Here is a 27,988-nt window from a genome sequence, read left to right as displayed (position 1 = left end):
TCTTTCCAGAAGTGGTGACGTACACATTGGGCCTATACTAGATGGGCACTTGGACTGGTGAAATCTAAGTTTGCAATGAACTCAGTAATTCCTATTTGTCTCTTTTTTTTTTCCTTTTTGTGGAGAACAGGGTCTCTCTATATTGCCCAGGCAGGTCTCGAATTCCTGGGCTCAAGCTATCCTCCTGCCTCTACCTCCCTAAGAGCTGGGATTACAGGTGTGAGCCATCACGCTCAGCAATAATTCATATTTGTAAACATTTGGATAACTGGATGTTTACAACTTTATTAAAATGTTTGCTACTCACACACTGAAAAGGAAACAGCTCCCATGTTGCCACTACCACTCTACCCAGGTCCTCTCCTCAGTCACTCACAGCTGTTGCTATTGTTGTTTTAACAGTTATTCAAATCAGATTGGTTTGTATGTGTACACAGACTTGTACAAAAACATTCAGAACAGTTTTATTTGTCATAAACAACGAGAAATGACTCAAATGTCCATCAATAATGCATGCGTAGGAAAATTAAGGTACATCCATACCATGGAAATACAAAAGTATGAAAAGGAATCAACTATTGATACACATAACAATGTAGACAGATCTCAGAAACATTATACTGTGTGGAAGAAGCCAGGAAAAAAGAGTACATGCTGTACTATTTTATTTATATAAGAGTTTAATGTATAAACTAATCTATAGTGACAAGGCAGATCAGTGGTTGTCTGCAAACAGGGTTGGTGGGTGGGGGAGTGAGGGATGGATTACAGAGGAGCATGAGGAATGATGGGTGATGGATAGTGCATTTTTTTTTTTTTTTTTTTTTTTTGAGACAGAGTCTTGCTCTTGTTGCCCACGCTGGAGTGCAATGGTGCGATCTTGGCTCACTGCAACCTCTGCCTCCCTGGTTCAAGTGATTCTTCTGCCTCAGCCTCCAGAGTAGCTGGGATTACAGGGACCTGACACCACGTCCAACTAATTTTTGTATTTTTAGTAGAGATGGTGTTTCACCATATTGGCCAGGCTGGTCTCAAACTCCTGACCTCGTGATCTGCCCGCCTCGGCCTCCCAAAGTGCTGGGATTACAGGCATGAGCCACCGCACCCGGTGGATAGTGCATTTTTAATCTTGACTGTGGTTATGGTTTCACAAGTATATGCATATGTTGAAACTCACCAAGTTGTACACTTAAAATATAGGCAGTTTATGTTACGTCAATTATACTTCAATAAAGCTGAAATTAAAGAAAAAAGAAAATGTGTGAAAGGAAATACAGGAAATTCTAAGCAGTAACCTTTGAAGTTAGGACTGTGGAAGGGATGACTTAATTTTCCTTTTTTGTGCTGTTTAAATCTGTTATAAAAAATGAGGGCCAGGCGGCCGGGCGCAGTGGCTCATGCCTATAATCTCAGGACTCTGGGAGGCCAAGGTGGGTGGATCACCTGAGGTCAGGAGTTTGAGACCAGTCTGGCCAACATAGCAAAACCCCGTCTCTACTAAAAAAATACAAAAAATTAGTTGGTCATGGTGGTGGGTGCCTGTAATCCCAGCTACTTGGGAGGCTGAGGCAGGAGAATTGCTTGAACCCAGGAGGTGGAGGTTGCAGTGAACCGAGATTGCACCATTGCACTCCAGTCTGGGCAAGGGAGCGAGACTCTGTCAAAAATAAATAAATAAATAAATAAATAAGGGCCAGGCGCGGTGGCTCATGCCTGTAATCTCAAGACTTTGGGAGGCCAAGGCGGTCGGATCACGAGGTCAGGGGTTCGAGACCAGCCTAGCCAATATGGTGAAACCCTGTCTCTACTAAAAATACAGAAAATTAGCGGGGCATGGTGGTGTGTGCACCTGTAGTCCCAGCTACTCAGGAGGCTGAAGCAGGAGAATCGCTTGAACCCAGGAGGCAGAGGTTGCAGTAAGCGGAGATCACGCCATTGCACTCCAGCCTGGGCGACAGAGCAAGGCTCCATCTCAAAAAAAAAAGGAAAAAATGATAGGCTTCGTGCGATGGCTCATGCCTGTAACCCAGCACTTTGGGAGGCCAAGGCGGGCAGATCACTTGAGGTCAGGAGTTTGAGATCATCCTGGCCAACATGGGGAAACCCTGTCTCTACTAAAAATACAAAAATTAGTAGGGCATGATGGCGCATGCCTGTAATCCCAGCTACTCAAGAGGCTGAGGCAGGATAATTGCTTGAATCCAGGAGGCGAAGGCTGCAGTGAACCGAGATGGCGCCACTGCACTCCAGCCTGGGCAACCGAGCGAGACTCCGTTCCAAAAAAGAAAAAAGGGGACCAGTGAGGTGGCTCACGCCTGTAATCCCAGCACTTTGGGAGGCCAAGGTGGGTGGATCACAAGGTCAGGAGATTGAGACCATCCTGGCTAACACAGTGAAACCCCGTCTCTACTAAAAATACAAAAAATTAGCCGGGTGTGGTGGCAGGCGCCTGTAGTCCAAGCTACTTGGGAGGTTGAGGCAGGAGAATGGTGTGAACCCGGGAGGCGGAGTTTGCAGTGAGCCAAGATCACACCACTGCACGGCAGCCTGGGCGACAGAGCGAGACTCTGTCTCAAAAAAAAAAAAAGAAAAAAGAAATCTGGTTTTTGTTCATCTTCAATAACATGTACTTCGCTTAGAACATGCAAGGCACTAGAATGGAAACGAATGGTTGTCTTCATAGTAATTGTCACTGTAATCATCATTATCATCATCACCATAGTTAACCTGTACAAGACACTCAGTTAGACGTCTTTACATGGAGTATATTGTTTGTTTAATTCTGACAGTCATGTACAGTATTATTATTATTATTGAGATGGAGTTTCGCTCTTGTTGCCCAGGCTGGAGTGCAATGACATGATCTCGGCTCACCGCAACCTTCACCTCCCAGGTTCAAGTGATTCTCCTGCCTCAGCCTCCTGAGTTGCTGCGATTACAGGCATGCGCCACCACGCCCGGCTAATTTTGTATTTTTAGTAGAGACAGGGTTTCTCCACGTTGGTCAGGCTGGTCTGGAACTCCCGACCTCAGTTGATCTGCCTGCCTTGGCCTCCCAAGGTGAATCACCGTGCCCGGCCAGCTATTATTATTTTTAATTTTCATTTTACAGATGAGGAAATTGAGGCAAAGAGAAGTATTTTACCTTAAGTTACACAGTTAATAAGTGATAGAGTTGGGATTTTATTCTAGGCTCTTCCAGAACCAGTTTACTTAACCACCACTTTATACTGCCTCTCTAGGGTACTGAAATGAAAATGATAGAGGCCCTGCTGTTGAGGCATTCATGGTCTGGTGGGGAGATGGGTACCAAAACACATTGACCCTACCACAAGGTGTGTACAAAGTACCGTAAGAGGACCAAGGAGGCCAGGTGTGGTGGCTCACATCTATAATCCTAGCACTTTGGGAGGCCAAGGTGGATGGATCGCTTAAACCCAGGAGTTTGAGACCAGCCTGGGCAACATACTGAAACCCTATCTCTACAAAAAAAAAAAAAAAAAAAAAAGGAGAAAAGAAAAAAATTAGCCAGGTGTGGTGGTGTGCACCTGTAGCCCCAGCTACTCGGGAGGCTGAGGTGGGAGTATCCTGTGAGCCCGGGGAGGTCAAGGCTGCAGTGAGCCATGATCACGCTAATGCATTTCAGCCTGGGCAACAGAGTGGACTCCGTCTGAAAAAAGAAAAAAGAAAGGACAAAGAAAGTTCCCCTAGCCCTGCCTGGGGAAAGCAGAGAAAGTGGCATTTGAGCTGGACGTTGCAGGATAGGTATGATTGCCACATAGAGAAGGGGGAAAGGACATAGCAGGCAAAGGGAACTGCGTGTACAAAGGGCACTGGAGAATGAAACATGAAAGCATTTCATATTGCATTTCATATTTTGGAGAAAAGCAAATCATGTGAAGAGAGAATAGGGTGTTACAGTGGGAGGTGAGGACGGAGCCAGATTGTGAGAGGCCTTGATGGCTGTTCAGGAGCCATGGAAAGTGTATGAACAGAATGACAGGGTCAGAGCTGTGGTGAGGATGCTGGTGTGACTCCACCTTATCAGCTTAACATGGAGAACCTGAGACTTTCACCACAAGTCCAAAGAGACCTTGAGCTCAAACTGGTTATGACTTTGAAAGAAGAGGAGTCACTGCTCTGTTTATTGTTTATTTGCTTTTGCTTTATTTGCTTGGGCTACTGGTTTTAGAAGCGGCAGGGAGAGGCTCCAGCAAAATGCTTGCTATTTTCTTGTAAAACAGAAACACCAGGCATGCTTCCCTCTTCATTGTTCTTACAACCTATATAAGGAAGGGTATTATTCTATTTGGATGCTTTCAGTTTCAACTAACAGAAAAATAAACTTGAATAAGGAATTTGTCACCTCATTATGCTGTAAAGTCCAGAGGCAACTAGCTTTAGATGAGGCTTGATGTAGCCCCAAAACAATGTCTTTCTTTCTTCTCTGCTGTCTTTATACTAAAGCTGACCTCCTTTGCAATCCCAAGATGGGCTACCTACCTGCCTTCTCTTTATGCTCAGCAAGAAAGACAGCATTTTTGTCCCAGTGTTTCCAACAGTTCTGAGAATCACCCTGATTACAAAGCTTTGGCCATATGCACCAATCATAATAGCAGTGGATAAAATGCAATATTACTTTTGCTTTTAGGGATTTCTTGCTTGACCCCTGAAATCAGGGAAAGAATCAACTTTTCCAGGACTCAAGATGTCCAAATGTAAAACGGGACTCCTGGGAAGGTGGAAAGAGATCAACCAACAACCATCCTCTACAGTCATAATGAAAATTCAGAGGACTCACTAAAAGCCTTGATTTTCACATAATCTTACTGATTTTTAGTAGCCCTGAAAACTTCACACTCAAAGCCTCTGTTTAATCCATTGATTCTCAACACCTTCAGAGATTCTGACTTCACTGGCCTAGATATAAGCATTTTGTTTTGAGCTCGCCAGGTGATTCTAACGAGCAGACAAAGCTGAGAAGCACTGCATTAATCTTTCATGATTGCCACTTCTGCAGTCGTATGCTTAGTTTTATGTACAGCTGAACTATGCTGAAACTAAACAAATAATGATAAAGTCAAACATATAATACAAATAATAATAACTCTTATTGAGAATTATATGTTTCAAGCACATTGCAAGATGTTTTAAATACATTGTCTCATTTCATCTTGTGAAACACAGAATATTATTATTATTATTATTTTTTTGAGACGGAGTCTCACTTTGTCACCCAGGCTGGAGTGCAGTGGTGCAATCTCAGCCATGGCAACCTCCGACTCCTCTGTTCAAGTGATTCTCCTGCCTCAGCCTCCTGAGTAGCTGGGCTTACAGGTGTGTGCCACCACACCCAGCTAATTTTCGTATTTTTAGTAGAGACGGGGTTTCACCACGTTAGCCAGGCTGGTCTCGAACTCCTGACCTCGTGATCCGACTGCCTCGGCCTCCCAAAGTGCTGGGATTACAGGCATGAGCCATTGCGCCCAGCCTATTTCTTTTTTATAGATGAAAAAAACTGAAGCCCAGAGAACTTAATTTAGTTGTCCAAGTTCACATATCTAGTATGTGGCTAAGACAGAACTTGAACCCATATGTACCTGACTTCAAAACTCCATGCACTTAACCCCTGTTATGCATTGTTTGTTCCAGAACCATGACTAGAAGAGATCTCATTTAGAATTCAACAATTTCCCAGCGCTCTTTAGTCCCTGACCCACCTGTGTATTTGTCAGGGCCTGCCAGGTCACATTTAGGTGGGGTTTTTTTTTTTTTTTTAACTACCTCTTAGTGCCTCCTGCACCATCTTCCATGTTTTATATATACTGTATTGCACACACCCAGATTACATTTAGTATATAGCCACAGGTATAAAAAAGGGTGTGACAAATGTGCTTATGGATTACATATTGTGCACTTTAGAGTTTATATACACACATATAAAAATGGTGAATATAATGTAGGGAAGAGAATATTGACTCAGAGTTCCATATTTGACTAGCACTGTGACCTTACGGGCACATTTGTTGAATTTCTTTTTAATCATATGTAAAACGGGGAGATAATGCGTGCTTTTCCTAATTGCACTATTATCTAAGGATCAAATGAGATCCCACACCTAGCAAGGTGTCTTGCTTGTACATTTTTATTTGCCAGCTAATGAGCTGTACCTATGAACTCTTGTAAATATATATGTAAAAGCTGCTATCACCTTTTACAGAGTAATATTGCACCTTTGTGTATCTTTCTTGATTAGCCATAAACTCTCCCTCCCCTGTTTCTCACCTACGGACAAATTTCTGGAATTCTGTGTAATAAGCATGGGTCAGAGGTTGGAAATGTAATAGAAAACAGAGGAAAGGACAGAAGGAAAGGGAGTGAGAGAAATATTTGTTCAATTGACATACTAGCATGTTTTGTTTTGTTTTTAACTGAAAAATGAGTCACTGTTGGCTAGGTTTATACACTATTGTTGGAAGTGTAAATTGCTAAAAATTTTGAAGCGGGGCTGGGTGATGTGGCTTATGCCTGTAATTCCAGCACTTTGGGAAGCTGAGATGGGAGGAACACTTAAAGCCCACCTGGGCAACACAAGCAAGACCAACAAAACTCTACTAAAAAAATAGCAAGACTCTACTAAAAATTAAAAACAACAAAAAAAAGTATCCAGGTGTAGTGGGATGCGCCTGTAGTCTCAGGCCTGTAGTCCCAGCTACTTGGGAAGCTGAGGTGGGAGAATCGCTTGAGCTCCAGAGGTCGAGGCTGAAATGAACTATGATCACGCCACTGCATTCCAGCCTAGGTGACAGAGTGAGACACTATCTTCAAAAAAAAAAAAAAAAAAAAAAAAAATTTAAAGAGCTGGTTATCAAATTGAAGATCAACATATAAATCCCACTTTGTATTAGATAATAAAAAACAAAATATTAAGCTCACATTTATACCAAGATTTACACAGAGAAGGTACAAAAAGATAAACAAATGGTTAAATTAACCATGGCTATCCCTCGTGGGTGGGGTGTCTGGGAGGGGAAGTTTCACTTTTTATTTAATATTCTTCTGTATAGTTTGTTTACAAGCATTTACTGTTTTTTGCAAAAGTGAAATAAGCCCAGAGCAGAGAATAGCTAGATATGCATACATCAGCTGTACTCCTGTGTTCTTCTTCCTTGGCTCCTCTCTGCAAGGCCAGTTTACTGTCCCGGGAGGGTGCTGACCCCTGCCTGCCTGGTTCTTCTTGTTCTGTTTTGCAGTTCATTACCAGCTGCTTAAGCAGCAGGTTCCCAGTGGCTGGTCAGCTGGAACTGCTTCAGGAGACAAACAGGAAGGATGCAGCTGCCAGTGCAGATTACCCTGTTAGCCTTATTGACAGGAAAAAAAAATTTAAACCTTAAAATGTTGAGGAAAATGTCATACTATTAACAACTCCCTCATGCCTCTGCCTAGATCAGGCAGTGAACTGGATTTGGGTTGCTCGGAAGGAATCCTCGCAGTTGCATGTAATAAACTTCCAGCTCCACGTCCTAGCAACTTGCCCCCAACACTTGGTTAGGGGTTACGTTCCACAGGCTAAATACCATGGCAATCCTTATCCCCCTATGTCAAACTAAAGCTTCCTCCGTGGAAAAATAAAACGTCTCACCATTCCTGCAGCTAGCCTTCTCTTATGCCGGATGCCTGCAGGAGCTCAGAGTAAAGGGAAATTAATTATAAGCGAATCAAGGTAAGAAGTGCAGCTGTAGTGGATGAAGTGCAGGAAGATGGGTATCATATCTCTGCTCTGACACTTTCTAATCATGTGGCTTTAGGCAAATGACTTCACCTCTCTTAGACTGTTTCCTCATCTGCAAAATAGGGAAAATAAATATACCTGCCTCATAGGGTTGGACATAGAGGAATGCAAGTGCTATATTCATTTATGCATTGAGCTTCATTTCCTATCAATCCCCACAATGGCAGTGGTTAAGAGTTTGGGCTCTGGGCTGGGCGCAGTGGCTCACGCTTATAATCCTAGCACTTTGGGAGGCCGAGGCGGGCGGATCACAAGGTCAGGAGATCGAGACCACGGTGAAACCCTGTCTCTACTAAAAATACAAAAAAATTAGCCAGGCGTTGTGGCAGGCGCCTGTAGTTCCAGCTACTGGGAGAGGCTGAGGCAGGAGAATGGTGTGAACCCGGGAGGCGGAGCTTGCAGTGAGCCGAGATTGCCACTGTACTCCAGCCTGGGCGACAGAGCAAGACTCTGTCTCAAAAAAAAAAAAAAAAAAAAAAAAAAGAGAGTCTGGGCTCTGGAATCAGATTGTCTAGGTTCAAATCCTAGCTCTACTACTTATTTTATTTATTTATTTTTTTTGAGATGGAGTCTTGCCCTGTCACCCAGGCTGGAGTGCAATGGCGTGATCTTGGCTCACTGAAACCTCTGCCTCCCGGATTCAAGAGATTCTCCAGCCTCAGTCTCCAAGTAGCTGGGGTTACAGGCGCATGCCACCATGCCCAGCTACTTTTTTGTATCTTTAGTAGAGACAGGGTTTCATCATGTTGGCCAGGCTGGTCTCGAACTCCTGACCTCGTGATCTGCCCGACTTGGCCTCCCAAAGTGCTGGGATTACAGGTGTGAGCCACCGTGCCTGGCCTATTCCTTATTATGAGTATGATTTTGGGCAAAGCTCTTTGGGCCTCAGCGTTTTCATCAGTAAAATGAATATTCTCATCTCATAGGAATCTTATGAAGATTAACTGAGTACATGTAAAACAGTAAAGTGCCTGGAACACAGGCAATCAAGAAATGAGGCTGTTCTAATTTGCTGCTGATGAAAAAATAGCATGTTTCCTATATAGAATATGAAGTTTGTAAAACCATCTTCTAAGTGCCTCCCCGGCCTCTCCCCAAACACTCAGAAAGTGAGCCGCTGGCTCCGGTCTTAAATCTAGTCCTGTCTTCCTGTGCTATACAATGTTCCTCTCTTCATCCCTTTCCTTCTCACTCTTCCAGCTTCTCTTTCTCTCCCTGCCGAGGCCTCTCATTAGTCCAGTTAATAAACTGTTGCTGTCATTTCAGTTCAGCTCCAGGATCAGGGTCCCTTGGGGATAGGCATTATGCTGGGGAAGTGAGATGGTGGGGGAGCTGCAGGGACATCCTAATTTCCACAGTGGAGTGGAAATAGAAACCAGGGTTGGCAGCAGATGACCCTCCCTGGGCCCAGGTCTCCTGGGCCATCATCAGGATAATCAGTGAGAACTTCATTATATAGAGTGAGAGTCTGGCTGTTTGGCATTGTGCCAGGGTCCTATTCAGGGACAGGAAGGTTCTGGCTTAGAGATAATGACCAGCCTGGGGCCTCTGGCCTTCTGTGCACTGGCCTTCAGCTCCCTCTTCGGCATGCACACATACGCATTCATGCAGGCACGCACACAAGTTCCCTGGGCTTTCAGTCAGCTCAAGGGTTTGTGGGTACATTCCCAGCCTGGAAAGCTGGTGAACAGAGTGAGGCTGGAGGGCCCAGAAACGCATGACTGCCTCTGCTGATTGCTGAGAATAATCAAACTCTGAAGTTCCCACCAAGAGCCCATTAAACTAATACAAGTGTCTCATCCAGAGTGACAGCAAGGTTTCCTCCCAACCTTGGAAGGATAAAGGGATAGGTCTGGGGAGCAGCCCAGCTAGCTGAAAACACAAAAATGGGACTTGCTGCAGGTTAGCTCAGAAGCTCAAGCAGCCCAGGGACAGGATGGTTTGCTGGGTATGGGATGGAGGTCAGCATTTTCAATCCCCCCTCCCCACACCTTCAGGGTATGAATCAAGTTTGTGCTGAGGATGGGAACTAGGGTCGGGGCATGAGGGGCATAGTTTGATTTTCTCAACCAGTTACATTGTACTTACTTCTTCAGGCATGTATTTGGAAGAGGGGGTTCATATCACACTAATTCTCCTGACATCTGGCTCCTACCTGCTGCACTGTCAATACTCCTATTCACCACCTAGAATTATGAGCTTCTGTGCTGGCCTCAGCCCAAAGAGAATGTAGAAAATGGCACGCTTTCATTCATTGTTTGCCTCTTAATTCCTCACAACCACAAAAACACCTATGTTATGTAGACAGACTTTACTGTAGGTCTCACAGTGTGGTTTTGAAGCATAATCCATGGACCAGCCACTTCAGCAATACCTGGGAACTTGTTAGAAATGCAAATTCTCAGGTCCCACTCTAGACTTACTGAATCAGAAAGTCTGGGGGCCAGCTCAACAATCCATATATTAACAAGCCCTCTGAGTGATTCTTTTATGGTTATTATTATTATTATTATTATTATTATTATTATTATTTTGAGACAGAGTCTGGCTCTATCACCCAGGCTGGAGTGCAGTGGTGCAATCTTGACTCACTGCAACCTCCATTTTTCGGGTTCAAGTGATTCTCCTGCCTTAGCCTCCTGGGTAGCTGACACTACAGGCGTGCACCACCACACCTGGCTAATTTTCTGTATTTTAGTACAGGCACGGTTTCACCATGTTGCCCAGGCTGGTCTTGAACTCCTGAGCTCAAGTGATCCACCCATCTCGACCTCCCAAAGTGCTGGGATTACGGGAGTGAGTCACAGGCATGAGCCACTGCACCCTTCACAAGCCCGCCAAGTGATTCTGATACTTGATGAAGTTTAAGAATTTACTGCTGTATGTTTAAGGGTGACTTGAAAAAAAGTTACAATGTAAGGAAGGAAACTTAAAATTGATTTTTTTTTTCTTTTCTTTTTTTTTTTTGAGATGGAGTTTCACTCTTGTTGCCCAGGCTAGAGAGCAATGGCTCAAACTTGGCTCACTGCAATCTCTGCCTCCTGGGTTCAAGCGATTCTCCTGCCTCACCCTCCCAAGTAGCTGGGACTACAGGCATGGGCCACCATGCCCGGCTAATTTTTTTTGTATTTAGTAGATATGGGATTTCACCATGTTGGTCAGGCTGGTTACGAACTCTTGACCTCAGGTGATCCACCTGCCTCAGCCTCCCAAAGTGCTGGGATTATAGGCATGAGCCAACATGCCAGGCCAAAACTGAGTTGTAAATAGAACTGTTTAAAAGCCTACAGGAGCAGCTGGGTACGGTGGCTCACGCCTGTAATCGCAGCACTTTGGGAGGCTGAGGCAGGTGGATCATGAGGTCAGGAGATTGAGACCATCTTGGTTAACACTGTGAAATCCCGTCTCTACTAAAAATACAAAAAATTAGCCGGGCATGGTGGCATGCTCCTGTAGTCTCAGCTACTTGGGAGGCTGAGGCAGGAGAATCGCTTGAACCCAGGAGGCAGAGGTTGCAGTGAGCCAAGATTGTGCCACTGCACTCCAGCCTGGGCAACAGAGTGAGACTCCATCTCAAACAAACAAACAAACAAACAAACAAAAGCCTACAGGAATATAAAAAGCGTCTTTCATGGGGTTTTGCTTCCCTCTCTGGAGGTCCACGTGGTAGAGGTTGATTTTTTTCTCCTACTGTTAATAGAAAGCATGTACCCATACATTCACACATTAACTCACTCCTCACCTTTTCTGCACAGAGGTGACAACATTTTTGAATTTGGTATTTGTCATTCCTGTGCATGTTTTTACTACGTATTTCCTACATAGTATTTTTGTTTCTTTTTTTTTTTCTTTGAGACAGAGTTTCCCTCTTGTTGCCCAAGCTGGAGTGCAATGGCATGATCTTGGCTCACAGCAACCTCTGCCTCCTATGTTCAAGCGATTCTCCTGCCTCAGCCTCCTTAGTAGCTGAGATGACAGGCATGCGCCACCATGCCTGGCTAATTTTGTATTTTTAATAGGGACGGAGTTTCTCCATGTTGGTCAGGCTGGTCTCGAACTCCGGACCTCAGGTGATCCCCCCGCCTCAGCCTCCCAAAGTGCTGGGATTACAGGCGTGAGCCATCATGCCTGGCTCTACCTAGTATTTTCCACATATTTTGAACATTGTATATTTTAGATATATTGTAAATATTTGTTAGCAGTTTGCTTTTTTTCCATTTGCCACTGTTTTTAGATTTATCTGTGATCCTACTACATCTACCTTTTTTTTCTGAGATGGCTTCTTGCTCTGTTGCCCAGGCTGGAGTGCAGTGGCATGCTCTCAGCTCACTGCAATCTCCGCCTCCCGATTTCAAGCAATTCTCCCGCCTCAGCCTCCCAAGTAGCTGGGATTACAAGCCTGTGCCACCACACCGGCTGATTTTTGTATTTTTAGTAGAGACGGGGTTTCACCATGTTGGCCGGGCTGGTCTAGAACTCCTGACCTCGTGATCTGCCTGCCTCGGCCTCCCAAAGTGCTGGGATTACAAGCATGAATCACTGTGCCTGGCCAGTTCTACTTTTTTAACCCTGAGAGTGTCTTTGTGATTATTTTCATCTTAGAACACCATGCACATTTGGAATTTTTACTGGGAATGCATTCAATCTATAAATCAGTCTGAGAGAATTGACATTTTTTATTTGTTTGTTTTTAATTTATTTTTATTTTTAGAGAAAGGGCCTTGCTGTGTTGCTTAAGCTGGTCTTGAACTCCTGGGCTCCAGCAATCCCCCTGCCTCAGCCTTCCAAGTAATTGAGATTACAGGCCCACACCATCACACCTGGTCATCATCTTTATAATAGTGATTTTTTTTTTTTTTTTTTTTGAGACAGAGTCTTACTCTGTTGCCCACGCTGGAGTGCAGTGGCACAGTCTTGGCTTGCTGCAATGTATGCCTCCTGGGTTTAATTGATTCTCCTGCCTCAGCCTCCGGAGTTGCTGGGAGTACAGGGACCTGCCACCACACTCAGCCAATTTTTGCATTTTTAGTAGAGACGAGATTTCACCATGTTGGCCAAGCTGGTGTTGAACTGCTGACATCAAGTAATCTACCCGCTTTAGCCTCCCAAAGTGCTAGGATTACAGGCATGAGCCATTTTGCCTGGATTATAATATTGATTCTTTCAGTCTGAGAGCATAGTATTTTTCTCCATCTATTTAGATCCTCTTTTATACTTTCCAATAAAGTTTTATAATGTTCTCTATATACTTTTTCTTTTGTATTTCTTTGTTTGATCTAGGTATCTTTTAGTTTTTATTGCTATTGAATATGCCATCTTAAAAATATTTTATAATTGCTGATTTATTATGATAAAATTGATTTTAGTATATTGATCTTGTAGTCACATCCTTGTTGAAATTTTGTTAGTTTAAATAGTTTACTTGAGATTCTTTTGGATTTTTTTCTGCATAGAATCATATCCTGTGTAAGTAAGGGCAGTTTTGTTTGCTCCCTTATGATTTTATATCTTTAATATCTTTTTCTTATCTTGTACTGGTTAGGACCTCTAGAATAGTGTCCAGTAGAAGCAATGATAGGCATCATTGTCTTGATCCTAATGTAAAAGGAGTTTTTTTAATGTTTCACTGTTAAGTAAAAGTCACTATAGGTTTTGGTAAACACCTTTTATTAGCAAGAAGAAGTTCATTCTATTCCAAGTTGGCTAAGAGTTTGTTTGTTTGTTTGTTTGTTTTTTGAGATGGCGTCTCGCCCTGTTGCCCAGGCTGGAATGCAATGGTGGGATCTCGGCTCACTACAACCTCCGCCTCCCAGGTTCAAATGACTCTCCCACCTCAACCTCCTGAGTAGCTGGGATTACAGATGCCTGCCACCATGCCCAGCTAATTTTTGTATTTGTAGTAGAGATGGGGTTTCACCATGTTGGCCAGACTGGTCTTAAACTCCTGACCTCGGGTGATCCACCCGCCTCGGCCTCCCAAAGTGCTGGGATTACAGGTGTGAGCCACCGCACCCGGCCAAATCTTGGCGATACATTGTATATCATACATTATATATTTACATATTTTCTACATATATATGTGATATATATATCAAATAGTACATATGTGTTACAGAGGAAAAACCATACTATTTCAGGATGTACAAATATATGCTATATATATGACATATCACATATATCATATAAAAAGTCGTATTTTTTCATATACTAAAATAGTTTTTTTTTTCTCCTTTACTCTGATAATGTAGTGGATTGCTAGCACTTTCTAGTTTACCTATTAAAGAGGCCATTTATAGGCCTGTTTGCTGTGTGGGTGGTTTTGACGGGAACAAGATGGAAAGAAGAGTTCAGTTACGAGGCTACTAAGGTTGTATAGATGAGAGATTATTCTGTCTTGGATTGGTGTGGTGATAAGAGAGATGGAAATAAGTAGTCAGTTTAAAAATATATTTTGGATTTGCTGATGGGTTGGAGTAAGGTAAGGAGTAGATGGAGAATAAAGGGAAAGGAAAGAAAAGACTCAAAGGTGAGTTCTAAATTTCTGGAGATTTTTCTTTAAAAATTGTGGTAAAAAATATATAACATAAAATGTAACAATTTGGAACTATTTTTAAGTATACAGTTCTGTCGTAGTAAGTACATTCACATTATTGTGCAACCATTGCCACCATTTATCTCCAGAACTTTTTTCATTTTCCCAAACTGAAACTCACTATGTATTAAACAATAACTCCCCATTCTCTCCTCCTCCTAGCCCCTCCTAGCCCAGACAATCACCAATCTATTTTCTGTCTGTATGAATTTGACTACTCTAAGTACCTCATATAAGTGCAATCACACTATTTGTCCTTTTATAATTGATTTATTTCACTTAGCATAATGTTTTCAAGGTTTATTTATGTTGTAGCAAGTATCAGGATTCCTTTTTTTTTTTTGAGACGGAGTTTCGCTCTTGTTGCCCAGGCTGGAGTGCAATGGCACAATCTTGGCTTACTGCAAACTCCGCTTCCTGGGTTCAAGCGATTCTCCTGCCTCAGCCTCCTGAATAGCTGGGATTACAGGTGTGCGCCACCACACACGGCTAATTTTTTGTATTTTTAGTAGAGATGGGGTTTCACCATGTTGGCCAGGCTGGTCTTGAACTCCTGACCTCAGGTGATCCACCCGCCTCAGCCTCCCAAAGCGCTGGGATTACAAGTGTGAGCCACCGTGCCCGGCCAGGATTCCCTTCCTTTCAAAAGCTGAATCATGTATATACACACCAAATTTTGCTTGTTTATTCATCCATTGATAAGACACTTGGGTTGCTTCCATGTTTTGGCTATTGTGAATAATACTGCTATGGAACATGAGTATACCCATATTTCTTCAAGTCGTTTCAATTATTTTATGTTTAATTTTTTGAGGAAATGCTGTACCATTTTCCACAGCCTCCCCTCCCCTCCCCTCCCCTCCCTTCCCCTCCCCTCCCCTCTCCTCTCCTCTCCTCTCCTTTCTTTTTGAGATGGAGTCTTGCTCTGCTGCCCAGGCTGAAGTGCAATGGCATGATCTCAGCTCACTGCAACCTCCGCCTCCTGAGTTCAAGTGATTCTTCTGCCTCAGCCTCCCCAGTAGCTGGGATTCTAGGCATGCACCACGAGGCCCAGCTAATTTTTGTATTTTTACAAAATTACAAAAATTAATTACAGTGACAGGGTTTCACCATGTTGACCAGGCTGCTCTCAAACTCCTGACCTCAGGTGATCTGCCGCCTTGGCCTCCCAAAGTGCTGGGATTACAGGTGTGATCCAGCATACCCAGCCAGCTACACCATTTTATATTCCTACCAGGAATGTACAAGAATTACAAGTTTCTCCACATCGTCACCAAACTTGTTATTTTCTGGTTTCTATACATATACATATATATATAATAGCCATACTATATATAATAGCCATACTAGATGTGAAGTAGTATCACATTGTGGTTTTAATTTGGATTTCCTTGATGATTAGTGATCTTGAGCATGTTTTATTTGTGCTTATTGGTCATTTGTGTATCTTTGGAGGAATTCAAGTCCTCCGCCTATTTTTAAATTAGGTTGCTTTTTTGTTGTTAAGTTGTAGGAGTTCTTTATGTTTTTCTGGATACTAATCCCTTATCTGATATATGATTTGCAAATCTTTTCTTCCATCACATGGGGTACCTTTTCACTCTGTAGATAGTGTCCTTTAATGAACTGTTTTTAATTTTGATGAAGTACAATTTATCTACTTTTTCTGGCTTTAGGTTTCACTTCAATAAATAGTAGTTACAACTGTTATAATTATTCCTTCTTTGCTTTAGTGGGAAAAGGAGATAGGGGAAGGAAGAGATGGAAGGAGACAAAAATGCATTCTCACTAGATTTGGGCATATTTACAGAGAAGCAGTGAAATTAACAGTAATTTTTTTTTTTTTTGAAATGGAGTCTTTCTCTGTTGCCCATGCTGGAGTGCAATGGTGCAATCTCGGCTCACTGCAACCTCCGTCTCTCAGGTTCAAGCAATCCTCGTGCCTCAGCCTCCCCAGTAGCTGGGATTACAGGCATGCAGCACCAAGCCTAATTTTTGTATTTTTAGTAAAGACGGGATTTTGCCATGTTAGCCAGGCTTGTCTTGAACTCCTGAGTTCAAGTAATCTGCCCGCCTCGGCCTCCAAAAGTGCTGGGATTACAGGCATGAGCCACTGCATCCGGCCAAATTAACAGTAATTTAGTCAACAATAAATATTTATTCAGCATTGCCTATATTCCAGACACTGCTCTTAGCAATGGAGATATAAAATGAGAAAACATATCTGTAACATTATGCTTTGGAAAGATAATTCTAGTGATAGCTTAGAGACTTGGAGACAGGAGAGACTGGAGGACAGGAGATGGGTTCAAAGGTTATTGGAATAGTAGTCATATGAGATGAAGGTCTGAACTAAGTAGCAGTGGGGATGGAGAGCTGGGGAAAGATCTGAGACATTCCTGAGGGGGAATCAAGAGAGTCTAGTGATTAGATGTGACAGGAAAGAACAGGGGGAAAGCACAGGCAATCCTGAGACTTCTAGCTTGAAAGAATAGAATTGATCAGGTTAGTTAGCTATGACTTTGCAAAGAGTAAAGTCCCGAGGTAAGGAGACATAGGGCGGCTAAACTGTAAGGGATTGGGGTTTATGCTAAGGTGTGGAACAAGGGATATCAAGTGAGTAGTTTTTTTTTTTTTTTAAGTAATCTGGAGCTGGGGTATTCTGTGCTTATGGATTCCACCGAACTCTAAAATCTCGGCCCGAGTACTTTAGCACCCACGAATTAATTAGACAATTTAGGGCAATGAATATAAAAACTCTATATTCCATTGTTAATCAGAAATGAATCATTAAATTCTGTTAAAAACATGTATTTGCGGCTGGGCGTGGTGGCTCATGCTTGAAATCCCAGCACTCTGGGAGGCCGAGGCGGGCAGATCACCTAAGGTTGGGAGTTCGAGACCAGCCTGACCAACATGGAGAAACCCTGTCTCTACTAAAAATACAAAATTGGCCGGGCGTGGTGGCACATGCCTGTAATCCCAGCTACTCAGGAGGCTGAGACAGGAGAATCGCTTGAACCCAGGAGGCGGAGGTTGCAGTGAGCCGAGATCGTGCCATTGCACTCCAGCCTGGGCAACAATAATGAAACTTCGTCTCAAAAAAAAAAAAACAAACCAATAAAAACATGTATTTGTGGCCAGTCACGGTGGCTCACACCTGTAATACCAGCACTTTGAGAGGCTGAGGTGGGTGGATCACCTGAGGTCAGGAGTTTGAGACCAGCCTGGCCAAAAAGGTGAAACCCCGTCTCTACTAAAAATACAAAAATTAGCCAGGCATGGTGGTGCACACCTGTAGTCCCAGCTACTCGGCAGGCTGAGACAGGAGAATCGCTTGAATACGGGAGGTGGAGAATTGCTTGAATTACGGGAGCCACTTATTGGGGAGGACACAGGTTAGAGAGCATTAATTTCTAATGGCCACATTTGGTATAGTTTCATAGGAAAGCTCTGAAACTATAATGTAGAAAGGAACTAAACTGCCTCTTTTTTTTTTTTTTTTTTTTTTTTTTTTTTTTTTTTTTGTAAGGCTCCTGCCTATGCCGGATTTCTTACCAGAGTTTGTTAAGTCTGCTCAACAGCTAAGGGAAGGAGGCTAAGAGTAAGTTTCATTCCGCTGTCTTGGCTTTAAAAGTTTGGTTTGGACTGTAGCATTGGATACGGCCTTGTTTCCAATAGACACTTCAATATTAAAAAAAACAGAAAAAGGTTTTTAAAAACATAATTATGACTCCATAATCTGCCATGGGAAAGATTGCTTTCGGTTACTTTCTATGAGAACCCTAATCTAGGCATTATCATTCTTTTTAACCTGCTCAGATTTTCAATTTATGTCAGAAAACCCATGTTAATGTCGAACCTGCCCCTGCCTCAGAGTAACCTGGTTTAACCTCTTGGGGCTTGTTTCATCATCAGCAATAATTGTCTTGCCAATGTCACAGTCACTGAAGGAGCAAACAAGGTAACAGATGCAAACGCCCTTTGAAAAGTTCACTACATATAAGTGAACCATCACTATTATTCTCAAAGTTTTATTTACAACCTTGGATGGCTGAATGAGCATAAGGTGGCCAGACTTCACTGTTCCTAGTAAGTTTTCCATAGCCTCTGCTTTAGGAGAAATAAATTTCCTCACATCCAGTCTTTGCTTTGTTGACTGCTCAACACTCTCTTTACTTGTCTCGCTTGCTTTTCCGAAAGTGACCTTGACAGCATTCCTCCAAAGAGAAGGGTATTTCCCTTATATAGACATGCAGGTGCAGTCCCACCAAAATTTATTGAACTCCAAGCTAGAACAAAAGGTGGAGGTGCACCGATGAACAAACAGGCCTCTGCCTTCAGGAGCTTATAAGGCCATTAACAGAGAGTGATATTGATCTTATGCAAGTGGGAGTTGCCTCCTACTTGCAGAAGAGCAGGGGCTACAGTCAAGCAGCAGGGGGCAGAAGAGGCTCGAGCTCGGCTCTGGAGGCCGATCTGGCCAAAGCCAGGATAGAAGCTCCCGTGACCCATTCGTGTGTGCGACTTGGAAGGCAGCCCTTCTACCACTCCCCTTTCTTAAAGCCCAGAGCAAATAAAAGATCCTTTTCTACTACAGTAGATATACCTGTAGTCAGGACTTTGAACTCACAGCTATTCGCCGCACCATTCCCTCTTAAGGAACTACTGCGCCCTCCAGTGGAAGAACAGCGACGGAACTCCACAGCGGCACCTAAAATCCCTGAACGCTTTAAAGTCCTCCTAAAGATACTCGGCTGCGTCTGGCCCCGCCCCTCGCTGAGTTCCGCCCCGGACGCCACCTCATCTTATGGCACCGATTGGCTGGCCCCTGTGCGTGAGGACGCTGCGCCGTGGGGCGGGGCGGACGAGCGGTGTCCGTCAGGCCGTGTGTCCCAGGCCGTCGCCCCCGCTGTCGCGCTGCATCTGCTCCTTGCATGCCTTTAGATGGTAAAGCCTTCAGCCGGTGCTTCGGGAGACAGTGCAGCCGCCGAGCATTTCTGCTGAGCTTCTCCGCCGATCGTCCTTTTCTAGCGGGCAGCTCTTCTAGGCCACGTCCAGGTCGAGGGGGAAAATGGCGCCGGCGCCCCTAGGCGTCCTGGAGGAGCAGTTGCTGGGGTGTCGATCTAGATTGCTTTCTCGGTTACTCTTCATTGCCCAGACCGCTCTCCTCCTGTTGCCTGCCGCCGGAGCAGTTCTCTGCCCCGCGCCCTGCTCCTGCCGCATTCCTCTCCTGGACTGCAGTCGCAGGAAATTGCCCGCACCGAGCTGGAGGGCGCTGTCGGGCCTGCTGCCCCCCGACACCGCTATCCTGTGAGTAGAGCGGCCAGGCAGAGTGACCAAAAGGAGGGGGAGCCTTCCCTCCCCAGGGGGCAGGCAGGAGGGAGACAGGCCTGGTCGGAGGGCGTGGTCGAGAGCCTAAGATCTGAAGGAAACTGCCGTCAGGATTTTATGAAATTTGTTTTAGGTGGTGGGAGCCTGAAAAAGCCGGTGTTAAGGTTTCTGGAGACTTGTATGATGAAGACCAGGGTTAAGATTCTTGGGGCCAAGGAGTTTGTGATTTCCTCAACTGGGGAGGAATTGGGCCGGGCATATTTAATGATAAGGACTCACGGGTCCTGGGCACCAGCATTGACTTTGGATGGTTGGGGGGGCGGAGGGTGGGTTGAGCACGGAACAGTGCTTTCTGCTTATTTTGATCTGCATTATTTAGTGTGTACCTCAGACTTAGTGGTCCTCAGGCACGTGATTTTATAATCACAATCGCCAAAGACCTATGAACTGTCTTTTGTCCTTAGTTCGCATGTTGGCTGATTTTGTGCTGCAGTTTTGATACTTAACAGGGTTGAAAGTTCATTATGATGAATCAGGAGATCCTGTAATTCAGAATATCTTTGTAAGTAGCATTGTTGATCTAATTTAAACTTCACTGTAAAGAGGAGGAGTATTTTTTCCAAAACCATTTGATGCTTTGTTTTCAGCGCATCTTCTTGTGGCAAAGAACCCAAAAATCAGTTCTGCTTATTTACGTATGTAAAGCAGGTACAACGGTTGAATGAATTCTGGAGTCTCCACTGTTGAGTTTTCACTTTGACAGGTCTTTATTAGACAGTGGAACTTGGAGGGCTCCTTAGTCTGAGTCAGCCTGGTGGTATTAGGAACAACAGCAGGTATTAAATACTGCAATTATGGGGCTTCTTAACCACTAACATACAGTTATTTCTCGTCACTAACTGAGCAGCACGTTTATTAACTGACAGATTTCTGATGGAGTCGTTAAGAGTCATCACTGGGCCAGGCGCGGTGACTCACGCCTGTAATACCAGCACTTTGGGAGGCCGAGGCGGGCGGATCACGAGGTCAAGAGATCGAGACCATCCTGGCCAACGTGGTGAAACACCGTCTCTACTAAAAATACAAAAAAATTAGCTGGGTGTGGTGGTGCGCGCCTGTAGTCCCAGCTACTCGGGAGGCTGAGGCAGGAGAATCGCTTGAACCCTGGAGGTGGAGGTTGCAGTGAGCTGAGATCATGCCACTGCACTCCAGCCTGGAAACGGAGTGAGACTCCGTCTGGGGGGGAGGGGGGAGGGAGGGAGCGGGGAGGAAGAGGGGCCGGGTGCGGTGGCTCACGCTTGTAATCCCAGCACTCTTGGAGGCTGAGGCGGGCGGATCACCTAAGGTTGGGAGTTAGAGACCAACCTGACCAACATGGAGAAACTCCATCTCTACTAAAAATGCAAAGTTAGCTGGGCGTGGTGGCGCATGCCTGTAGTACTAGCTACACCCTGAGGCAGGAGAATCACTTGAACCCGGGAGGCCAAAGTTGGGGTGAGCCGAGATCGTGCCGTTGCACTCCAGCCTGGGCAACAAGAGCGAAACTCCGTCTCAAAAAAAAAAAAAAGTCATCACTAAAAAAAATAGGTTGAAGTGCAATTAAAATATGAGAGGCTGCTTGGATTTTTATTGGAAATAGAATACAAATGAGAGGTGTTGCGGAGATTAAGAAGTATTTATATATTTGCAAATAGGTTAGCACAGATAGGAAAGAAAGCTACCTCATGTAGTCATTGAGAAAATTAACATAAATAATCAAATGGTTTAGTAAACATAGAACTGCAGTGTAGTAAGATGCTTTCTCTTTTATGGTAGTGACACCTGTAGTCAATTCTGGTTTTATTGACCCAAATTTAAAAACTCATATCAGTGTGCAGTGTAGTCTCACTTAAACCTAGCACAGCCTCTTTGTTATGCAGCAAGTGCCTTTTTCTAAGACATTCTTGGAAGAGCTACCTGATTATAACAGTAAGTCTGGCACAGATTTGACAAAACAACTTCATTAAGCTGTAATTGAAATGAATGTGGCCTACTTTTTTTTTTTTTTGACATGGAGTCTTGCTCTTGTTGCCCAGGCTGGAGTGCAATGGCACGACCTCGGCTCACTGCAACCTCTGCTTCCCAGGTTCAAGCGATTCTCCTGCCTCAGCCTCCCAAGTAGCTGGGATTACAGGCGTGCGCTACCATGCCTGGCTAATTTTTTGTATTTTTAGTAGAAGTGGGGTTTCACCATCTTGGCCAGTCTGGTCTTAAACTCCTGATGTCAGGTGATCCACCCACTTCAGCCTCCCAAAGTGCTGGGGTTACAAGCATGAGCCACCAAGCCTGGCCTGGCCTACTTTTTTTTTTTTTTTTAAATAGAGAGTCTTGCTCTGTCACCCAGGCTGGAGTGCAGTGGCACGATCTCGGCTCACTGCAGCCTCTGCCTCCTGGGTTCCAGTGATTCTCCTGCCTCAGATTCCCAGGTAGCTGGGATTACAGACTTGAGCCAGTATGCCCGCCTAATTTTTGTATTTTCAGTAGAGATGGGGTTTCACCATGTTGGCCAGGCTGGTCTTGAACTCCTGACCTCAGGTGATCTGCCCACCTTGGCCTCCCAAAGTGCTAGGATTACAGGCACGAGCCACTGTGCCTGGCCACAGCTGGGCCTACATTTAAGATTCTCCGTTGGTTGGTAAACATTTAGAAGTAATTTTATGTAAGATATATTTTTGTGTTAAGGTTTGATTTTTGTTTAATCAAGACCAATTGCCTAGACCAAGTGACATTCAGAATTTTTAATGTCCTATAATGAAATGACATTTTCAGTTGAAGTGAAATGCCTTAGAGAACAATTCAGTTGTAGAAATGTAATTGGATGGAAGTCTTACATTGGTAGAACTCTTAGAATATTAAAAGATAGTACCATACTATTTTAAATTGAGAAATGAAACATTCTTCAGCAGTTGCCTTTAGCTACTGCTAAAACCACCAGGTACATTTGGGTTTCTTTATGTAATTTTGAATGTTGAAATACATGTAATGCTTTAAATATATTAGAGATTCAAATATATGCTCAAACTTGTGACCATCAAAATGATTATGGACAAAATTCATTAATACTGGTTTTTGGAAACCTACTCAGATACTGTCTTTATGCTTCTCTGTATGAGAAACTCTCTAGAATATTATTTGATCATTCAGAGCTTGACTGGGTTCTCTGTGGGTATAGAGCTCTGTTTCACGTTGTTCTGATTACACACACATATACACAGCATTGAAAGACTAGGTTTATCACTCAACTTCTTATTTTGCAAAGTAACTTTGTTAGAACCCCTTTCCCCCAGTGATGTGTTGTCTTGGTCATTTCATGATAGTACCAAAACATTAAGAAGTATGTATTTTTAGGGTTAAGGACGCTTCTGTAGATTATATAGATTTAGCTTTGTGAAAAAAAAGTAACCTTTTCCATACTGTTTTATTTCACTGTAGACTGTTAAATTTTTTTTCTTTTTTTTTGAGATGGAGTTTCTCACTTTCGCCCAGGCTGGAGTGAAGCAGCCTGATCTCGGCTCACTGCAACCTCTGTCGCCCGGGTTCAAGTGATTCTCCTGCCTCTGCTTCCCGAGTAGGGATTATAGGCGCCCTCCACCATGCCCAGCTAATTTTTGTATTTTTAGTAGAGAAGGGGTTTTGCCATGTTGGCCAGCCTGGTCTCGAACTCCTGACCTCAGGTGATCCACCCACCTTGGCCTTCCAAAGTGCTAGGATTACAGGCGTGAGCCACTGTGCCTGGCCAACTGCTAAAAATTTTGTCATGGATCAGTATTGGGAACCAGTGCTGTACTTGATTAATTTATTGAATTATATATATACTTAGTTACCTATAGTTTTTTAGTTCTTTCTATTTTCATTATAATTGTTTAAAATTAGTTTGCATTTGTTTCTTTATAATAGTTGTGAACAGATTCGTTTTTTAGCATATATAGAGGACATAAGCTTATGTTGAATAGCTCTAGGGAAGTCTTTCCATGTGTGACTTGAGCTTCAACCTCTGTAGCTATTTTGTAACCCTGGCAAAATGTTTTCACTGTTTTATTTATTTATTTATTTATTATACTTTAAGTTCTAGGGTACATGTGCACAACTTGCAGGTTTGTTACATATGTATACATGTGCCATGTTGGTGTGCTGCACCCATTAACTCGTCATTTACATTAGGTATATCTCTTAATGCTTTCCTTCCCCCCTCCCCCTACCCCATGACAGGCCCCGATGTGTGATGTTCCCCTTCCTGTATCCAGGTGTTCTCATTGTTCAATTCCCACCTATGAGTGAGAACATGTGGTGTTTGGTTTTTTGTCCTTGCAATAGTTTGCTGAGAATGATGGTTTCCAGTTTCATCCATGTCCCTACAAAGGATATGAACTCATCCTTTTTTATGGCTGCATAGTATTCCATGGTGTATATGTGCCACATTTTCTTAATCCAGTCTATCATTGATGGACATTTGGGTTGGTTCCAAGTCTTTGCTATTGTGAATAGTGCCGCAGTAAACATACATGTGCATGTGTCTTTATGTTTTCACCATTAACATGTGGATTTAGTCTTTTTTTTTTTCAGATGGAGTCTTGCTGTGTTGCCCAGGCTAGAGTGCAGTGGTGGGATCTTGGTTCACTGCAACCCCTGCCTCCTGGGTTTAAGCGATTCTCCTGCCTTAGTCTCCCAAGTAGCTGGGATTACAGGTGCCCACCACCATGCCAGGCTAATGTTTGTATTTTTAGTAGAGACGGGGTTTCACCATGTTGGCCAGGCTGGTCTTGAACTCCTGACCTCAGGTGATCCACCCACCTTGGCCTCCCATGGATTTAGTCTTGATCCCTTAAAAGAGTATGAGCTCACTAGCAATAACTTGTGTGATGTCAAGCAAAAACTTCATAGCTTTGCCTGTATGTCGTATTTCCTTCCTAAAGGGGCAGATCATTTGCAGTTCCTTTCTACATTTTTTTTTTTTTTTTGAGACGGAATAGTTTCATTCTTGTTGCCTGGGCTGGAGTGCAATGGTCCGATCTCAGCTCACTGCAACCTCCCAGGTTCAAACACTTCTCCTGCCTCAGCCTCCCGAGTAGCTGGGATTACAGGCATGCACCACCACGCCTGGCTAATTTTGTATTTTTAGTAGAGATGGGGTTTCTCCATGTTGGTCAGGCTGGTCTCAAACTCCCAACCTCAGGTGATCCACCCACCTCGGCCTCCCAAAGTGTTGGGATTACAGTTGTGAGCCACCACAACCCGCCAGAGGAAGCAATATTTTTTGAGGTAACTTTGTAACTTGCAGTTGGATAATCTAGCTAAAATGTGAAGGTAATCTACTTTAATAGCTTTAAACCACAAGGTAGTAAATTGAAAATGAGCCCCGTGACCTGGTGCAGTGGCTCACGCCTGTAATCCCAGCACTTTCGGAAGCTGAGGCCGGCTGATCGCTGGAGCCTAGGAGTTCAAGACTAGCCTGGGCAACGTGGCAAAACCCGCTCTCTGTAAAAAAAAGTGCAACAGTTAGCCAGGTATGCTGGTACACACCTCTAGTCCCAGTTACTTGGGGGGCTAAGGTAGGAGGATTGCTTGAGCCTGGGAGGCAGAGGTTGTAATGAGCCAAAATCATGCCGCTGCACTCCAGCCTGGGAGACAGAGCAAGATCCTATTTTTTAAAAAAAAAAAAAAAAGAAAAGAGAAAGAAAATGAGCCCCTTTAAAAAAGGTACAGATGGCCGGGTGCAGTGCTCATGCCTGTAATCCCAGCACTTTGGGAGGCGGAGGCGGGTACATCACGAGGTCAGGAGTTCGAGATCAGCCTGGCTAAGATGGTGAAACCCCATCTCTACTAAAAATACAAAAATTAGCCAGCCGCGGTGGCGGGCGCCTGTAATCCCAGTTACTCTGGAGGCTGAGGCAGGAGAATCGCTTGAGCCCAGGAGGCAGAGGTTGTAGTGAGCCAAGATCACTGCACTCTAGCAACAGAGGAAGACTCCATCTCAAAAAAAAAAAAAAAAAGGTTATACCTTTTGAGGGAAATCAGGAGAAATTTTTTTTTTTTATTTTTTTGAGGCAGAGTCTCGCTCTGTTGCCCAGGCTAGAGTAGAGTGGCACAATCTTGGCTCACTGCCGCCCGAGTTCAAGCGATCCTGCTTCAGCCTTCCAAGTAGCTGGGATTACAGGTGCCCACCACCATGCCTAGCTAGTTTTTGTATTTTTAGTCGAGACGGGCCTTCACCATGTTGGCCAGACTGATCTTGAACTCCTGACCTCGTGATCCACCTGCCTCAGTCTCCCAAAGTGCTGGGATTACAGATGTGAGCCACCGCGCCCGGCCCCAATTTTTTTTTTTTTTTTTTTGAGGTGGAGTCTTGCTCTGTCGCCAGGCTGGAGTGCAGTGGCACAATCTCGACTCGCTGCAACCTCTGCCTCCCAGGTTCAAGCGATTCTCCTGCCTCAGCCTCCCAAGTAGCTGGGACTACAGGCACATACCACCTCACCCAGGTAATTTTTGTATTTTTAGTAGAGACGGGGTTTCACCATGTTGGCCAGGATGGTCTCGATCTCTTGACCTCGTGATTGGCCCACTTTGGCCTCCCAAAGTGCTGGGATTACAGGCGTGAGCCACTGCCCCCAGCCTATCAGGAGAAATTTTAAAACAAGTTAAAGCAACCCATTCTCATTTGCTTCTGGTCTTTTTAATTTTTTTTGGAGATGGAGTCTCGTTCTCTTGCCCAGGCTGGAGTGCAGTGGCGCAATCTCGGCTCACTGCAAGCTCTGCCTTCCAGGTTCACGCCATTCTCCTGCCTCAGCCTCTGGAGTAGCTGGGACTACAGGCACCCACCACCACGCCCGGCTAATTTTTTGTATTTTCAGTAGAGACGGGGTTTCACCTTGTTAGCCAGGATGGTCTTGATCTCCTGACCTCATGATCCACCTGTCTCGGCCTCCCAAAGTGCTGGGATTACAGGCGTGAGCCACCGTGCCCGGCCTGCTTCTGGTCTTTTAAATATCTTACTATATGATTTCTTTTCAAGGTACCTCATTATCCATAGTAAATGTTGTGAATGAATCAGGGCATTATCTTAGCTAATTATTTCAAAATCATCTTTTTAAACAAAGAAAAATTCTACATATGGGAACACTGAAAGGTTTTTTTTTTTTTTTTTTTTTTTTTTTAAGACGGAATTTTGCTCTTGTTGCCCAGGCTGGAGTGCGATGGCGCAATGTTGGCTCACTGCAACCTCCGCTTCCTGGGTTCAAGGGATTCTCCTGCCTCAGCCTCCTGAGTAGCTGGGATTACAGGCATGCACCACACGCCTGGCTAATTTTTGTATTTTTACTAGGGACGAGGTTTCACCATGTTGGCCAGGCTGGCCTCAAACTCCTGACCTTGTGATCTGCCTACCTTGGCCTCCCAAAGTGCTGGGATTACAGGCATGAGCCACTGCGCCTGGCCCAAAAAGTTATTACTAACTCTGGTTCCCATCCGACTCTGCATCTGGGATGTTTCGTCTAATTGCCTCAAAATTCAGAAAAACGTATCCATAAGTAACCTTTCATTTTTTTCTTATCTTTGATTTTATAGAGCCTTGCAGCATCCATTAGACAGTTACTAAATATTAATGAATAAGTAGTTGCATGCAGTGTCATTAGGGCTGACAGCTGTAGATGGAGGTGTTTTTAGTGGTCTGAAACTGTATACCGGTCACCCATTTCTATTTTTTTTTTTAATTTTTTGAGTCAGAGTACTGCTCTGTCGCCCAAGTAGCTGGGACTACAGGCACGCGCCACCATACCCAGCTAATTTTTGTATTTTTAGTAGAGACGGGGTTTCACCATATTGGCCAGGATAGTCTCGATCTCTTGACCTCGTGATTGGCTGGAATGCAGTGGGGTGATTTCAGCTCAGTGCAGCCTCTGCCTCCTGGGTTCAAGCAATTCTGCCTCAGCCTCCCGAGTAGCTGGGATTACAGGCACCCGCCACGACGCCTGTCTGATTTTTGTGTTTTTAGTAGAGATGGGGTTTTACCATGTTGGCCAGGCTGGTCTGAAACTCCTGACCTCAGGTGATCCACCCACCTCAGCCTCCCTAAGTACTGGATTACAGGCGTGAGCTACCATGCTCGGCCTCCAGTCACCCATTTCCAAAGTTGAGATACTTCAAAAGTATTATGGATGTCTCTCACATAATCTCATTTAATAGTAAGATTATCTTTTTTAGACAGTAGCAGAAACAGCAGTTTTAGTTTGCAAAAG

The 27,988-nt window shown here is 44.1% G+C and overlaps 1 protein-coding gene across 3 annotated transcripts in view; it reads left to right on the top strand.

Annotated features, from left to right (window-relative positions):
* LRIG2 (leucine rich repeats and immunoglobulin like domains 2) overlaps positions 1 to 27,988 on the top strand; it is a 178,913-nt gene that overhangs the window by 98,446 nt on the left and 52,479 nt on the right. Inside the window, exon 1 of one of the 3 annotated variants that reach the window (XM_024234771.3) lies at positions 17,918 to 19,697. The exons of 1 other annotated variant lie outside the window; for it this stretch is intronic. In XM_024234771.3, the coding sequence (XP_024090539.2) occupies positions 19,459 to 19,697 (239 nt within the window). In that variant the 5' untranslated portion in view covers positions 17,918 to 19,458. Of the gene's footprint in view, positions 1 to 17,917; positions 19,698 to 27,988 lie in introns of those variants that run through there. One more of the 3 variants, XM_063718059.1, reaches the window with a different exon arrangement.

The sequence above is a fragment of the Pongo abelii genome, chromosome 1 (assembly GCF_028885655.2).
Source record: "Pongo abelii isolate AG06213 chromosome 1, NHGRI_mPonAbe1-v2.0_pri, whole genome shotgun sequence".
Lineage (NCBI taxonomy): Eukaryota > Metazoa > Chordata > Mammalia > Primates > Hominidae > Pongo > Pongo abelii.
The sequence above is the reverse complement of the archived record's forward strand: the minus strand, read 5'-3'. Positions and strand labels throughout refer to the sequence as shown.